General features: G+C 45.4%; 2 protein-coding genes across 3 annotated transcripts; one reads left to right on the top strand and one right to left on the bottom strand.

Moving 5' to 3' along the window:
* The first annotated feature begins 2,290 nt into the window (after positions 1-2,290).
* ufc1 (ubiquitin-fold modifier conjugating enzyme 1) lies at positions 2,291-3,800 on the top strand. The gene has a single exon (XM_003453616.5). It carries the CDS (start codon positions 2,428-2,430, stop codon positions 2,941-2,943), a length of 516 nt encoding a protein of 171 aa, XP_003453664.1. The 5' UTR covers positions 2,291-2,427; the 3' UTR covers positions 2,944-3,800.
* Positions 3,801-3,945: 145 nt separating this feature from the next.
* Positions 3,946-16,238, bottom strand: fktn (fukutin). 2 transcript variants are annotated; one of them, XM_003453640.5, is made up of 10 exons: positions 15,981-16,238; positions 15,025-15,099; positions 14,424-14,624; positions 14,180-14,326; positions 13,973-14,103; positions 13,751-13,883; positions 13,511-13,640; positions 11,097-11,230; positions 4,415-4,539; positions 3,946-4,264 (listed from the first exon to the last, which is right to left on the bottom strand). In XM_003453640.5, exons 1-10 carry the CDS (start codon positions 16,080-16,082, stop codon positions 4,051-4,053), a joined length of 1,392 nt encoding a protein of 463 aa, XP_003453688.1. In that variant the 5' UTR covers positions 16,083-16,238; the 3' UTR covers positions 3,946-4,050. The 2 variants fall into 2 exon arrangements, with proteins under 2 accessions (XP_003453688.1, XP_005458401.1); XM_005458344.4 differs by having other exon boundaries at positions 14,424-14,621.
* Between the last annotated feature and the right edge of the window lie 585 nt (positions 16,239-16,823).

Genomic DNA, 16,823 nt, shown 5'->3' with positions numbered 1-16,823 from the left:
AGCTGAACTCTGGACACACACACACACATATACACATGCAGATGTACACTCATCCCCCCTCCCCCACCAAACGCCTTCGACGCTTATTCCCTCCTAATGCAGACGGTGGATCAAGGGGACCAGCGCATATGCTGCAGGCCCGGATGCGCTGTCTACACTGGCTGTCTCTCACCTTTTACCCATCCCTGTTGCTTGTCATGTGTTTCTATGGTGTAATAAGAGTTTTTCATGTGCTATGCGCAGAGGTGTTTTTTTTTTCTGTTCTCAAACTGATCTCCTTGTTGGAGCTCAGTCTGGGGGGAGTTCTTTTTTCTCCTTGTCTTTCCTGATGTTGTGTATTTTCCATTTTTCGGTTCTGGGTCGCTGCTCGTGCGGCTGACCGGACAGCTACCTAGCCTGACCTGTCTCCCCAATGTGATGTTTGTGTATTGTATGTACGGTCGGCAAGGTGAGTCTCTTAATTGCCCTTCGGGGATAAATAAAGTCTTCTGAATCTGAATCTGAACACCTGACATCAGCTGTAACCTATCAGGTAGATCTCCATTCTCAGCTCAGTGTTACCTGTAGATGCAAAGGTGTATCAGTGAACTTCAGCACACACACCTAGACACAACCACAGTCAAAGTGTCTATGTGTGAATCAGAAGAACACTGAAGCTGTTCATTCTGCTTCATGTCTGCATCATGCCAACCCCAAATCATAGAAAACAACAGTGATGTCAGAGTGAAACATGCAGCACTCAGTTAGATTGTAGGGTCAGGTTTCTGCTCTGCTCAGCATGTGACGGTCACACACCTTTTCCAGCTGCTGCACATCAGGATTCCCAGCAGAATCATTTACAGACATGAGGAGGGGAGGCTGGGGTCAGCCATTTTAACATCTGATTTCAACCTTTATCAACATTAACAAACAGTAACTGTTGAACCTCTCTGCTTTTTGTGGATGATGTGGTTCTTTTGGCTTCATCGGGTGATGGCCTCCAGCTTGCTTTGGAACGGTTCGCAGCCAAGTGTGAAGCGGTAGGAATGAGAATCAGCACCTCCAAATCTGAGGCCATGGTTCTCACCTGGAAAAGGGTGGAGTGCCCACTTCGGGTCAGGGACGAGTTCCTGCCCCAAGTGGAGGAGTTTAAGTATCCCGGGGTTTTGTTCACGAGTGATGGGAGAAGGGTGCAGGAGATCGACAGACGGATTGGTGCTGCAGCTGCAGTGATGAAGACGCTGCACCGGTCTGTTATGGAGAAGAGAGAGCTGAGCGTAAGAACGAAGCTCTCAATTTACCGGTCGATCTACGTCCCTACCCTCACCTATGGCCACGAGCTGTGGGTAGTGACCGAAAGAACGAGATCACGGACACAAGCGGCAGAAATGGGCTTCCTCCGAAGGGTGGCTGGCCTCTCCCTTAGAGATAGGGTGGGAAGTTCCGTCATCTGGGAGGGGCTCAGAGTAGAGCCGCTGCTCCTCCACATCGAAGAGATAGTTGAGATGGTTCAGACATCTGACAAGGGTGCCTCCTGGGCACCTCCTGGGTGAGGTGTTCCAGGGATGTCCCACCGGGAGGAAGCCCCGGGACAGACAGACTGGAGAGATTATATCTCTTGGCTGGCCTGGGAACACCTTGGTGTTCCCCGGAGAAGTTGGAGGAGGTGGCTGGGGAGAGGGAGGTCTGGGCTTCTCTGCTGCCCCTGCGACCCGGCCCCGGATAAGCAGAAGAAGATGGATGGATGGATAACCGTTGAACTTGCGGTTCTTGATGGAGAACTCTGCAGATGCTCAGTGCAACTCTCTCTGCCTGGGGAAAGGATGCCAGCCTGAGGAGGCATGGAGATTGTCTTGCTGACTGCAGATTTAATGTTTAGGTTAAAAATGAAATCCTCCTCTTCAGCTTCAGGCTGATCCCCCTGGGGGTTCCCATGGAAGGAGGAAAACATCGGCACATTCTCATCCAACCAGAGGATGGGATTAATCGGACTAATGGCACCTGTATGTATACCAGCAGGACCATCAGTGTTCAACTTAAATAACCCGCATGACTCATCAGGTGCCTGTATTTTAAAGTATATGGTAATCATTAACAGGAATCAATTTTTCTGTTCGATCATCTGACGTCACTAGTTATTGATTGATTATAGATCAGCTTTTTGTGTAAAGCTGTACAAACTCATAATAATTTATAACTGTGACGGATCTGTTGCTGCTCAGGTGGGCAGTTTTGCTGTTTGTCACCTGCCTGTTATAAACTTTGAAGGTAAAAAATAACAGAACAAACAAAGGCAAACTGAGGCTTTTGTTTTGAAAACCCGGAAGCGGAAGCGGAGGTTGTTGGCCGGATCCGCTCCCGGTGAAGTCCACGTCAGTCCTCAGAGCACACCTGAGGGTTCCGGACCGAACCGAACTAAAGTCAGACCCGTTCACTCTCCTGCGCATCATGGCGGACGAGGCCACGCGCAAGGCCGTGTCGCAGATCCCGCTGCTGAAGACGCACGCGGGGCCGCGAGACCGCGCGCTGTGGCCGCAGCGGCTGAAGGAGGAGTACCAGGCGTTGATCCACTTCGTGGAGCAGAACAAGGCGGCCGACAACGACTGGTTCCGCCTCGAGTCCAACGCCGACGGCACGCGCTGGACTGGCACGTGCTGGTACATCCACGAGTTGCTGCGCTACGAGTTCCGGCTAGAGTTCGATATCCCTGTGACGTACCCGGACACCGCGCCCGAGGTGGCAGTTCCAGAGCTGGACGGGAAGACCGCCAAAATGTACCGCGGCGGGAAAATCTGCCTCACCGAACACTTCGCGCCGCTCTGGGCCCGGAACGCGCCGCGGTTCGGGCTCGCGCACCTCATGGCGCTCGGACTCGGACCGTGGCTCGCCGTGGAGATTCCGGACCTTATCAGCAAGGGCATCGTAGTCCACAAGGAGCGGCAGGCCGAACCGGCGGCAGAGTGACATCGGACTGAGAGCCGAACCGGACCCGGAAGCAGGGCTGAAAGACTGAAACTAGGAGAGTATAAACGGTGTTAAAATGAATGGAGTCTGGTTTGGACATGACATTGACTCTTAGTCATCACTGATCTGTAACTGACGCTGTTCAAGTAAAAATGGGCACAGAGAGAATTGAGTCTGATTGGGAGATCACACTGGCATCTGGCTTTTATTATTTGTCAGTAATAAGACTAAAGGAGTAAAGCTCGTGAGAATATGAATAGAGTCTGGTGGTGAGGTGACCCACAGAACGAATTAATGGTAATAATTAAAGGTAGAAATGTGTTGATATAATAAATTGAGATTTACCGTAAAATAACTTCAGCCCACTGAAAAATAGTGGGAAGAACTCAATAGAACCTGGTGGAGAGGTGGCCCCTCATAACAAATTTATGTTGATATTTTTATTGCGCGACAAGAAATGGTAAAAATGGTGCTAAAATGAATAGAGTCTGATTTGGAAATCACAATGGCTTCTGGCTTTTATTGCTCAGTAAAGAGACTAAAAGAAGTAAAAAGTGAGAAGATGAATGGAGTTGTGGAGAGTTGACCTAGATTAATTAACATAACTATCAAAGCCTGGAGGCAAAAGTAGTACTGATCTAATAAAATAATGTTAATACTTTTATTGCACCACAAGGAATAGTATAAACGGAACTTTGAATGGAGTCTGATGGGAAGAAGACACCTAATGATCAGACTGCAGACGTTCTGTTAGTTTGATCACGAGTAAAAATGCGTAATATATGAATGAAGTCTGGTGTGTCACTGTTTACATCCAGACTACCAATCTGTCCCTAAACAATAAAATTTAGATTTCCTGCTGGTTGTATTGTTTTTAAAATGTTTACAAATGTTTGCAGCTGTGTACAATGTCAAATTTAAATCACTATAACATGATTAATGGGCCATATAAATAGGGATGTTACTGATTCCATCACATCCTGTTACAATGATGAGTCACCATTTAAACAAAAAAAAAAACCAAACAACTTTTATTAGTTTGTTTCAACAACAGAATCGTGTGTGTGGTCCCGGTCAGCTGACTGACAGCTGATAATAAAATATCAGTCAGTACACCTGGATAAGCTCTGCCCACTCTGCCACAGGCCACACTCCATTCTCTTGCACATTGCTTGGTGATGACTTCCAGTCCCAGACCCTCAGTGGGATGTTCCAGGAGGTGCCATAGTTTGCTGTCACGTAGTCAAGCGTCTCACATGGAACACGCACTTTCAGCTCAAGAAGCTCCGCCCAGCACAGCGAGAAGCGTGGAAAGATGTACCTGGAGATAACAAAAAATAACAAACAAAAAAAACTTCAACCTGCAGCAGGGTTGACAAAGTGACCTGACAGAAGGTAATGACATTACGTAGAAATAAACGGCATGACGATTACGCTGTCTGTACAAATATTTAAGGTGAAAGGATTTTACTTGAACTTCCTGCCACTCTTTGCCTGCGTCCCGCCATTCCACATGATATCGCCGTTGTCGTAGAAGAAAAAAACGTCCAGCTTCACATCTTCAATCAGAAATGACAGCTCCAGACTGTCCTCCACCTTTTACAATAAAACACCCACTTTCAGAATAAAAGACAGAAAACTAAACTTCACAATAAAATGATTTCAGAATAAAGGAGAGGAAACTAAGGGTGCATTCCAAAAGTCCATGTTTCTCTGGAAGTTTCCTCACTAAGAGACATGACTCCAAACACTAGCATCCTCTATGTAAGGACAGGAGAAAATGTGTCCTATAATTCATTGCAAACAACCATCCAACCATTTATGAAAACACTGACATAATCGAAGTGGGTGGGATCGACTTTGATGTTCCTTCTAACTGCATTTTCCATTTTATCCATAACCTGTGGATATATTTATAGTTTTTATCAGCAGCTGTTAAATTCACAGCCGAACTCTGAACATCAAGCTGCTGGATTAAAACTTCTAAAACTACTTGATGTTGTTGCTGCATGAAGAAAGTAGAACACTGAGTTCAAGATTATGATTTATAATAAGTGATCAAAGAGTGTTTAAGGTTCTGTATGATCACTGTTGTATTACAGTCTTTAGGATTCATGTTTACTTCAGGTCAGCTGGGATCAGTTACGATGGAGGGAATTTTACAGAAATCCTTAACAGGCTGCAGGAAACAAAGTAAATATACAGAGGGTAAAATAAGTAATTTAAGTAAGTTCAAAGTAAATATATTTCTGAAGGTGCGATTGATAATAAATTCTCACCAGATGTGAGTGATAACCCATCCAATCCACATATGCAAAGGAATCAAACCATAGATGTCCATAAATGTGTAATAATGATAAATGACACAGAGAAAATAAATGAAGACACTTAGTGAAATTGAATTAATACTTTATACAAAGCCTTTGTTGGTGATCACAGCTTCATATTCAGCTTCTCCTGTATGGAGAAACTAGTCACAGCATTGCTCAGGTGTGATTTTGGTCCATTCTTCCACACAAACAGTCTTCAAACCGTGAAGGTTCTGTGGGTCCCGTCTATGAACTTTGACCTTGAGTTCTTTTCAGTTGGTTGAGGTCAGCTGATTCCCTGGGCCATTCCAGCAGCTTTATTTCCTATCTCTGACACCAGCTGAGAGTTTTCTTTCATCTCGTTTCATCTTCATCATCCTGGTAGATGGCAGCAGATTTTTATCAGGAATTTCTCTGTACATTTTTCCATTCATCCTTCCTTCAGTTATATGAAGTCCGTCAGTGCTGTATGCTGAAAAAGAGCCCCACACCATGATGTTCCCAACTCCAAACTTCTCTATTAGTGTTTTGGGGGTGATATATAGTTCCCTTTGACCTCCAAACGTATGATGATGTTAAAACATATTATGGCATCCAAAGAGTTTAATTTTGGACTCATCTGACCAGACATAAGATAGGGTTTATTAGTCCCACGATGGGAAATTCATTGTTACAGCAGAAAAGTAGACGGGCCAGGAATGAATAAAGAGATCCAGCATACCTAAGAACAACAGTACTATGGAAAAATAGAAGAAAATACACACTATACAAGGTAGAAGAAATATGATTTAGATCATTTAGATATAAATATCAAGTCAAATCAAGTCAAGTGGATTTACTGTCATTTCAATCATGTGCAGTGGTACAGTACACAGTGACACGAGACAGCGTTCCTCCAAGATTATGTAGCACCATGATCTTGGAGGAAAATCAACACAGGACTACATAAAGTGCAAGTGTGAAAAACAATGCGACACCAAACAGAACAGAATGATACAGACACAAGACAGTGCAACAGAAAAGTGCAACAATGACAATGGGTTGTGCAAAAAAGACTGAGCACTGTGCAAAAAAGCAAAAGCAACAACTTATGTATGTAACTGATGTATGAAGGTGTGTGAGGTGTAGTGTTGGGGAGTAACGGAATACATGAACCGGCGTTACGTATTTAAAATACAAAATATGAGTAACTGTATTCCGTTACATTTACCATTTAAAAAGGTGGTATTCAGAATACAGTTACTTTGTTGAAATAAATGGATTACATGGTGGTCTTTTCCTGTTTCATATGTTAGGCTATGCCCTCTCTATTTTTGGTAATTCCACGCTGGTGGAAACCCAAACAAAACACGCATTAAGAGGCTCTAATGCCTGGGTCTCAATCTCGCAGCCCATGTCACTTCTACTTGCGGCCCGCATAATGATGTGAAGAATTATTTTTAAAAATTATTGTTCAAAAAATTATTTAATATGAAGGCAATAGGCAGAGTGTGACAGGCATAGCCCTAAAGAATGTAGCCTCATGGGCAGTGTAGTCCAGTTGTAAGTATGCTATTAAGACTCGACTGTGTACTGTGTTCGTGTTTTCCTCCGAAACAATAAGTTCCGTTGGAGCAGCCTTTCAACGCCTCTCTCTGTCTCTCGCTAGCAAAGTTGACCCAGACAACAAAGTAAAGCTAGTTTTCGGCTACGAGCCCAACATGGAACCCGACGTATTAGCCAGAGGTCCCTTAACTACGGTTTGGAGTTGCGGACCTGTTTTATATATGCGGGGAATCATTTTCTACACGAGATCACTGCAACAAGTGCAGCCTTACCTAATGTCTACACTATTGTTACTCATTATATTAAGATTTAAAAATCTAGTTGGTATTGGTATGGCGAGTAATCTTCAGTAATAGTAATAAATCACACAGCAATAGTACCCCTGAGCAAGGTACCGTCCCCACACACTGCTCCCCGGGCGCCGCACTGGTGGCTGCCCACTGCTTCACTGAGTGAATGGGTTAAATGCAGAGAAGAATTTCCCCACAGGGATCAATAAAGTATACATTATTTTCATTATTATTATTACATTCATGCAGTTGTAAAAAGCTTGATAATATACAGTGGCTTCCAAAAGTATTCGGCCCCCTTGAACTTTTCCACATTTTGTCACAGTACAGCCACAAACATGAATCAATTTTATTGGAATTCCACGTGAAAGACCAATACAAAGTGGTGTACACGTGAGAAGTGGAATGAAAATCCACATACATGATTCCAAACATTTTTTACAAATAAATAACTGCAAAGTGGGGTGTGCGTAATTATTCAGCCCCCTGAGTCAATACTTTGGAGAACCACCTTTTGCTGCAATTACAGCTGCCAGTCTTTTAGGGTATGTCTCTACCAGCTTTCAGCGTCCCTGCTGAAGAGAAGCACCCCCAGAGCGTGATGCTGCCACCACCATATTTGACAGTGGGGATGGTGTGTTCAGAGTGATGTGCAGTGTTAGTTTTCCGCCACACATAGCGTTTTGCATTTTGGCCAAAAAGTTCCATTTTGGTCTCATCTGACCAGAGCACCTTCTTCCACATGTTTGCTGTGTCCCCCACATGGCTTGTGGCAAACTGCAAACAGGACTTCTTATGGTTTTCTGTTAACAATGGCTTTCTTTTTGCCACTCTTCCATAAAGGCCAACTTTGTCTAGTGCACGACTAATAGTTGTCCTATGGACAGATTCCCCCACCTGGGCCTCTTGGCTGCATTTCTGATCAGCGCTCTCCTTGTTCGGCCTGTGAGTTTAGGTGGACGGCCTTATCTTGGTAGGTTTACAGTTGTGCCATACTCCTTCCATTTCTGAATGATCGCTTGAACAGTGCTCAGTGGGATGTTCAAGGCTTGGGAAATCTTTTTGTAGCCTAAGCCTGCTTTAAATTTCTCAATAACTTTATCCCTGACCTGTCTGGTGTCTAAATCCAATTGAGAATCTGTGGCAAGATCTGAAAACTGCTGTTCACAAACGCTGTCCATCTAATCTGACTGAGCTGGAGCTGTTTTGCAAAGAAGAATGGGCAAGGATTTCAGTCTGTAGATGTGCAAAGCTGGTAGAAACATACCCTAAAAGACTGGCAGCTGTAATTGCAGCAAAAGGTGGTTCTACAAAGTATTGACTCAGGGGGCTGAATAATTACGCACACCCCACTTTGCAGTTATTTATTTGTAAAAAATGTTTGGAATCATGGATGATTTTCGTTCCACTTCTCACGTGTACACCACTTTGTATTGGTCTTTCACGTGGAATTCCAATAAAATTGATTCATGTTTGTGGCTGTAATGTGACAAAATGTGGAGAAGTTCAAGGGGGCCGAATACTTTTGCAAGCCACTGTATATTATGCAAGCCACTGTTATTAAGTAATCCAAAGTATTCAGAATACGTTACTCTTATTGAGTAACGTAATGGAATACGTTACAAAATACATTTTGGGGCATGTATTCTGTAATCTGTAGTGGAATACATTTTAAAAGTAACCTTCCCAACACTGGTGAGGTGTCTGCACATGCCATTGTGCAGATAATGTAGTGACGTGTGTGAGGGTGTGTGTGTGTGTGTGTGCCAGTCTAGTCATTGAGTGTTATGGAGGTAGTTATGGAGCTGGTGATGAGGGACCAGGAGAGGGTCTCCGCCAGGTGAACACCAAGGAATTTGGTGCTTTTGACAACCTCCAGAGAGGATTCATTGATGTTAAGTGGACAGTGATCTCTCTGTGCTCTCCTGAAGTTGACAATCATCTCTTTTGTTTTGTCCACGTTCAGAGACAGGTTGTTGACTCTACAACAGCCCGTTAGCTGCTGCACCTCCTCTCTGTATGCTGACTCATTGCTTTTGCTGATGAGACCCACCACAGTTGTGTCATCAGCGAACTTGATGATTTGGTTTGAACTGTGCATTGCTGCACAGAACATGAATGAACAGCAGTGGGATGAGCACACAGCCCTGAGGGGCTCCAGTATTCAATATGGTGGTGTTGGAGATGCAGTTACCGATCTGGACTCTCTGAGGCCTCTCCATCAGAAAGTCCAGGATCCAGTTGCAGAACGAAATGTTCAGGTCCAGCAGGCTCAGTTTTCCAGTCAGGTGTTGAGGAATGATTGTGTTGAATGCTGAAGTGAAATCTATGAACAGCATTCGTACATACATGTCCTTATTGTCCAGGTGAGTGAGAGCCAGGTGTAGGGTGGTGGCAATGGCATCATCTGTTGACCGGCTGGGGCGATAAGTGAACTGGAGTGGGTCCAGCAGTGAGCTCACTTGCAGCTGAAGATGAGCAAGGACTAGCCTCTCCAGGATCTTTATCAGATGTGATGTCAGAGCCACTGGCCTATAGCTGTTGAAGTCCTTTGGCTGTGGCCTCTTGGGAACTGGCACCACACAAGATGTTTTCCACAGCTGTGGCATTCTACCTAGCTTCAGGCTCAGGCTAAAGATGTATTGATTTATCCTGCATTGGACTTGAGAAGCCTCAAGCTGATGCCATCTGGACCAAGCTTCAAGATGGAGTCAGTAATGGAGTCTTCCATGATGAGCGTTTATATGCGCCACAGCGTTTTAGTGCATTACTTATCGTTTTCTTTGAAACAATCATACCTGCTGATTCAGGTCTTTCTGTAGCTCTCTACAACAGCTCTTCAAAATCTGATTTTTTTTTTCACTCCCCTGTCTGAAATCTTGCAGGGAGCACCTGGTCGCGGACGGTTTATGGTGAAATTATGTTCTTTCCATTTCCGGATATTGAGCCCAACAGTACTCAATGGAACCTTTACTATTTTAGAAATTCATCAGTATGTTTTTGCAACAATAAGGTTATGATAGTCTTGGGAGAGCTCACTGGTTTTACCCATCATGAGAGGTTTCTGTGTGACAACTTGATAATTGGGCACCTTTTATTAGCCATCAGTTGGGACTGACTGAGCTGATATTAATTTGCACTAAGTGGCAGGATTGACTTATAATCACTGATAGACTGGTGTGATTTCTTTCCATGTGTGGATTGGATGGGTTATTACTGACATCTGGTGAGAATTTCAGAAGACAAACATTATTTACCGTTATATTATGAGAAGTCCCAGTTGTGACAGTTGTATGTATAAGTGCATCACTTGGTAGTTTTAACAGCATAGTGCAACATTCAAGCATTACTCTAACACACTAACACTTTTATCGGTTACAGATTCAGCAGAGAGAAGTCGCTCGCTGTGTGAACACTGCTGAGAAAGAGCAGCAAGGTTCAGGTCATTTCTGCTGTTTCATGGAAACAGTTACCAAGGAGCAATAAGTGGGCTTGCCTCTGAACACTCAGCATGAAGACGTTAGTGAATCTGTTCCTCCTTCTTTAAAATTCCAGCCTTTCTAATGAAAAATGAATGATTTTCACATGTTTACATGACCTCCATAAAACAACAGAATACATTGTGGAGAAGTAATGCACGCCTTGTAGTCCATCTTTTGCACATTGTAGTTTCACTATAGCGGACATGCGTCATCACGATATTAAGAAATGAGTGTGAGGTCGTTCAAATCCTCAGCACACCACTCTTCTCTTTTTCTAAGTCCTCAGTAATTCTCCTACCCACTTTTCCTTGAGCTCGATGAAAAGAGGTTAGGAACAGGAGATAGTAGGTACTTTTTGGAATACACCCTAAACTTCACAATAAGACAGGTTTTAAGAATAAAAGACATATTTTGCAGTAGATGTTTGAAGCTGGTGACTGAAGATGAAGCATGAAAATGTTTTTGGTGTTAAAAGTAGAAAAAAGAAGAAATTCAGACAGTAAAAGATAAAAATAAAGATTTTGGACCTTTCCAAACTTGTGTTTCAGTGTCAGGCCGGCGTCTGTGAATGCCGCGATGATGTCAGGCCTGTAGTCGGTGATGAAGATGCCAATGTCAACGTCACGGCTGTATGAGATGATGCTGCACTGCCTGAACCAGCCTGGAGAAGGTGACACACACACAGACAGGTGTGAGGACAGGATTACCTGCACACACTGAATCAATTAGTCTTTTTGACTAAGGTGCAACTTCCTTAGATGTGATTTACCTAGATGTTTAAACCACAGATAATAAGGCATGTGACCCTGATTACAGGTGATGTCAGCACAAACTATGGATGTCATACAGCTGTTTGACCTCTTTGTGACCTTACAGTAGCACACCTGAGTGACTCACTAGTTACATGCTCCTCCACAGGAGCTTTAACAGGAATGGGTAGACAACCTACAGTCAGAGGTTCTGACGTTGGAAGCAGGAAGTCATCAGCATACCTGACACACCTGTTGTAAACGTTATAAGCGACAGTGACCTCTGTGTTTCACTTCCTGTCTCCAAGGCAGTAACCTGCTCTATTTTAGTCCAGTCATGCGAGTCTCACTCTTCCTTAGTGCTCCGACAGGCACTGCAGACACTTGTGTATGTTTCACAATAAAAACCGCCAAAAGAACTTGAGCGATTTCAGCGGTTTACCCAGGGTCACCATGGCGGGGTCGCTGCATGTCTAATCTGTGGTGGACACACTTCCTGATGCAGCCCTTGAGAGATTCTTGTTTCCCGGAATCAAACACAAATATGACCGATAACAGGAAATCAGGAAATCAACCAGTGTCAAAATAAAAGCCTGCTTAAAAATACCCCAAAAAAAACAAAAACCAAAAAACAGCAGAGAGAGATTATGGCAAACCGTCAAGCGACTCAGGAGGGGAAGGCGGTGCTCTACCTGCACTGTGTATAGTGCGGGTGGAGCGCTGCTGACTTCGACTGAGAAAATTGTCGGGCAGTGGAAAGGAATACTTCGAGGACCTCCTTAATCCCACTAGCACGTATTCCATGGAGGAAGCAGAGTCTGGGGACGAAAGCGATGACCCGCCAATTTCCGGGGGCGAGGTCACAGAGGCAGTAAAACAACTCCTCAGCCTCCCTGGGAAAGTCTAAGCCATGGTTCTGGAGAGGAGAGTCCGTCCGTTAGTTGAACCTCAGATACAGGAGGAGCAATGCGGTTTTTGTCCTGGTCGCGGAACACTGGATCAGCTCTTCATCCTCTCAAGGATACTTGGTGGTGCATGGGAGTTTGCCCAAACAGTCTACATGTGTTTTGTGGACTTGGAGAAGGCATTCGACCGTACCTCTCAAGGGGTCATGTGGAAGGTGCTCCGGGAGTATGGGGTGTCTGGCCCATTGCTACGGGCCATTCAGTCCTTATACAACCGTTGCAGGTGCCTGGTCCGCATAGCCAGGAATAAGTCGGACTCGTTCCTGGTGGGTGATGGGCTCCGCCAGGGCTGCCCTTTGTCACCGATTCTGTTCATAATTTTTATGGACAGGATTTCTAGGCATAGCAAAGGGGCGGAAGGCTTTCGCTTGGGTGGTCTCAGGATCTCATCTCTGCTTTTTGCAGATGATGTGGTTCTTTTGACTTCATCGGATGATGGCCTCCAGCTCGCCTTGGAACGGTTCGCAGCCGAGTGTGAAGCGGTGGGAATGAGAATCAGCACCTCCAAATCTGAGGCTATGGTCTTCAGCCAGAAAAGGGTGGAGTGCCCACTCCAGGGCGGGGACAAGTTCCTGCCCCAAGTGGAGGAGTTTAGGTATGTCGGGTCTTGTTCACGAGTGACAGGAGAAGGGAGCGGGAGATCGACAGATGAATTGGTGCTGCACCAGTCTGTTGTGGTGAAGAGAGAGCTGAGTGTAAAAGCGAAGCTCTGAATTTACGAGTTCGATCTACGTCCCTACCCTCACCTATGGCCACGAGCTGTGGGTAGAAAGAACAAGATTGCGGATACAAGCGGCGGAAAGGGGCTTCCTCGGAAGGGTGGCTGGCCTCTCCCTTAGGGATAGGGTGAGAAGTTCAGCCATTCAGGAGGGGCTCAGAGTAGAGCCACTTCTCCTCCACATCGAAAGGAACCAGTTGAGGTGGTTCAGGCATCTGACAAGGATGCCTCCTGGGCGCCTCCTGGGTGAGGTGTTCTGGGCATGTCCCACTGGGAGAAGGCCCCGGGGCAGACCCAGGACACGCTGGGGAGATTATATCTCTCGGCTGGCCTGGGAACACCTTGGTGTTCCCCAGACAAGCTGGAGGAGGTGGCTGGGGAGAGGGAGGGCTGGGCTTCTCTGCTTGGGCTGCTGTCCCCGCGACTCGGCCCCGGATAAGCGGAAGAAGATAGATGGATGGATGGAAGGTTTGCTGAACCTGCACAAGTGAGTCAGGAGGCAGAGTTACCCAGGCAGGTGCCGCTGCTGAGCCAGAACGGAACGTCGAGGCGAGCAAGCGTTTGAGCCGTCAAATGAAGCAACGCCTTTGCTTTCCTCCGGAAATCCACCGCCGCTGCAGACGAGTCGTCAGGGTAGAGCTGCAGAGAAGTAGTCACATGAAAAAGGAAGTTTTAAAAAACGGTTTATAATATTTTTCATTTCCTCTTTCTCCTCTCTTTTTCTAATAAAAAGAAGCGTTCATTCAGACCTGCAGGAAATTGCGAGCATCACGGTAACGGCACTCTAGGAAGCGGGCGTGTTTCTGCTGGGCCAGAAAACGGGAAATGTTTCGCGGGACTCGAACGTCCAGGCCATCAAGGACGGTCAGGATGAGCTGCGGCCTGTAGGGGATGTCACATGACAGGAAGTTCATTAGTATGTCCTTTTTTGTCTCATTTACACACATAACGTAGTCATGTGATGTCAGCACCTGTCGTAGGCTCCAGCGTAGCGCCCATAGTCGAGCACTTTGAAGGCAGCGAAGCTTCGGTCTGCGTCCCCTTTGAGGCGCAGCGCTCCATGCCACAGGTAATTCCCGCTGCGCTCATATAGGAAGACCACCTGCAAGGAGCACAGGTCACAACGTCAGCTGTTTTGTCACCTGAATCAGATCGTCAGCACATCTGGCCACATCCACCTGAATGACATGACTGTGGAGGCGGAACAAGAAGTGCAGGGGAATGTCCTCTCCCGATAGGGTGTCCAGGCTGGCGAGTCGAGGGTCCACTCCCCGCAGCTCCATCACCTCAAAGCCTTTCTGCTCAGCTGCCAATAGGAAGCCGGGCTGACGGAGAAACAAACAATTACGGTTTCAAAAAGCTTTATTTAAACTCAAGTTCTGCATTTTCTCACGCTTTGAAGACAACAAACACGTCACTCACATCATACTTCCATTGGTTGGCCTGCAGAGCGAATGACGTGACGGCTCGGCCTGTGCACAGAAAGCTGCAGTGGGGTTCGCGCACCAGCCGGTCACGCTGCCGCAAAGCATCCTGGGAGAGCAGTGCCAGCACGGCGGTGTCGGTGAGGAACAGTGGCAGCTTGAAGTGCTGCACTAACGCTAGAAACTTCTTCACCACCTGCTGCAGGGAGGAACAAAGCAACTGTTACCATGGTAACCATGGTCAGGACAGGAAGGAGGAGTTAAAACATTTAACAATTAAGTATAAAACAAGCTAATTTTAGGAGCCACAGTACAAGTTTACACATTGTACAAATTTCATGACTCATGTCTACATCTTGTGTAAGAGAAGCGAGATGTATGAAGATTTGTTTTAAATGTATTTGACAAGTTCTTCACCTTTATTTAAGAGGGGAACGTCATGTGCAAGTGGAAAGACAGAGAGCTGCATCAGGCATAGCAGCATGCAGTTTTTCTACCTTGTGACGATGTAATTTTGATCATTTCAAAGTGAAAGTTTAAATCTGAATTGCTAACAATTGATGCTAAGCTAACAGCAGCTAGCATCAGATCTGACTTACCCATTGGACTTGGCTAGCGGTCAGGTGGCCTGGAGTCAGGTGACCTGCTGGGCGGAGGATGTGAGAGCCAGGGTGCTGCAGGAGAATAGAAGAAAACAGTGTCACCATGACGGTCGTGCTCCCGCATGACTCACCTTCAGAGGCTGACGCTGCCCATCTGGACTTTGGGGGGTGTCGTGGCTAAAAGATCAACCTTAAGACTGTGACATGTCCTGATGGATGGTTAAATACTCACATGTGTGACACGGTTACTGTAATTCGAGCACATAGACGATTCAGGATCTCTTCATGAGTAATGTTCATGTATAGGTAATATCAGTGTACAAGTGAGATGGAACACAAAGGCAGCATGATGATGATGAAGAGCATCTTCGTCAGAAGATGTTTCCTGATTGGCTGAATTTAACCTAAAATATTTTAACTTCATGTTCAGGTACACATACCTGATAGCATTTACAAGCCTGTTATAACTAAAGTTAACTTTACTGCAGTGAAGGAATCTCAGGTGTGCTTCTGTCTCTCTTTACCTGCCTCTGAACACAAACCTGTACGGCAGCTTCAGGAATGACCCATCTTACATTCATCATCTAAACTCTACCTAAGGAAGACTGTGCCCTGCTGTAGACTCCACCCCTCACTGAAAAGCTGTCCTTTCACCTGTGACCTGTGCAGGTGTGTTTATCTGTGTCTGCTCTGCACAGACACAGACACAAACACATTAAACTCATAATTATAATCTGAGACCTGGTGTGGTTCCTATAATACTGACATCACAAATGCAACTGAATGCTCAGAAACAGCTAATGCACAGATTAGGATTTTATTCTGAAAGGGCAGAGGGCTGATTGGCCACTGTGAGCTTTTAATGGTTCATTAGTGACATCACAAACCGTCAGATTAGGTCACACCGGGAGCCTCTGACATCACACGAAAGCGTTTACACGGGTATGGCTCACCTTGCTGACGTACTTCCGGTAGTAGTGCAGCTGGAATAGCAGGAACACGGAGCTGCTAACGATGAGCAGCGCTAACACGGCCGTCCGGTTCACACGAAGCATCCGGAAACGGGGCCCGTCACCGCGCTTCTCATGACGTCAGAACCGAGCTCGAGGCACGAGGGAGCGGCACGAAAATACTCAGAGCACCGCGAAAATCACCAAGCTGTCTGCGGCCGCCGCCATATTTAAAAGGGCTCACTTCCTGCGCGGCCTTTCACAGTAAAAGCTCAAAAAATAATAACGCCGAGCGGCTCAACTTCCTGCTGTGATTTTCAGGGGGGAAAAAAGCTGAAATAGTCGCTTCCCTGAAGGAAACATGAAGAATTAAATATGACAGCTGTGGTATTTTAAACTGTTTTATCCACATAGCATAAAAATATGATTTTTCTTTATCAACACACTGAATATTTATCAGCATCGATTTTTAATTGTTAAATTTCCAAACCAAAACTACTTTCAATCAAAACTAAAATAGCAGATTGATCCAAAAATTATCTTAAGGTACAGGATACAGACTAAAACAAGTGACGTAAAACTGAAAAATATCAGTTCTTTTAGTTTTTTCAGTCTGGTCAAACTTGTAATCACGACCAGCCTGAGCAGATGAGCTCATAAACACTGTGAGCGCTATCATGTTTACAGCCTGATACACAAACTGCTCTGGTCTCTATAGAAAATAATCGTGAGATAATTTATCCATTCACAACAACTGTACAGTGAGAGCATGGTTTTATAAGTCACCTGGATTAAAGTTTGCATTATTAGGGGCGTGGTTAATTTTTTAATTTTTATTTTTTTCCC

Source organism: Oreochromis niloticus, linkage group LG7 (assembly GCF_001858045.2).
Source record: "Oreochromis niloticus isolate F11D_XX linkage group LG7, O_niloticus_UMD_NMBU, whole genome shotgun sequence".
In the NCBI taxonomy this organism is placed as follows: domain Eukaryota; kingdom Metazoa; phylum Chordata; class Actinopteri; order Cichliformes; family Cichlidae; genus Oreochromis; species Oreochromis niloticus.
The sequence above is the reverse complement of the archived record's forward strand: the minus strand, read 5'-3'. Positions and strand labels throughout refer to the sequence as shown.

What these genes read in the sequence shown, in the direction of transcription:
- ufc1 (XM_003453616.5), top strand. Translation starts at nt 2,428, where the DNA reads ATGGCGGACGAGGCCACGCGCAAGGCCGTGTCGCAGATCCCGCTGCTG.
- fktn (XM_003453640.5), bottom strand. Translation starts at nt 16,082, where the DNA reads ATGCTTCGTGTGAACCGGACGGCCGTGTTAGCGCTGCTCATCGTTAGC. An exon ending in ACCGGAAGTACGTCAGCAAG is followed by an intron (nt 15,100 to 15,980) that starts GTGAGCCATACC and finishes ATTCTCCTGCAG; the next exon opens with CACCCTGGCTCTCACATCCT. An exon ending in CCGCTAGCCAAGTCCAATGG is followed by an intron (nt 14,625 to 15,024) that starts GTAAGTCAGATC and finishes TCCTCCCTGCAG; the next exon opens with CAGGTGGTGAAGAAGTTTCT.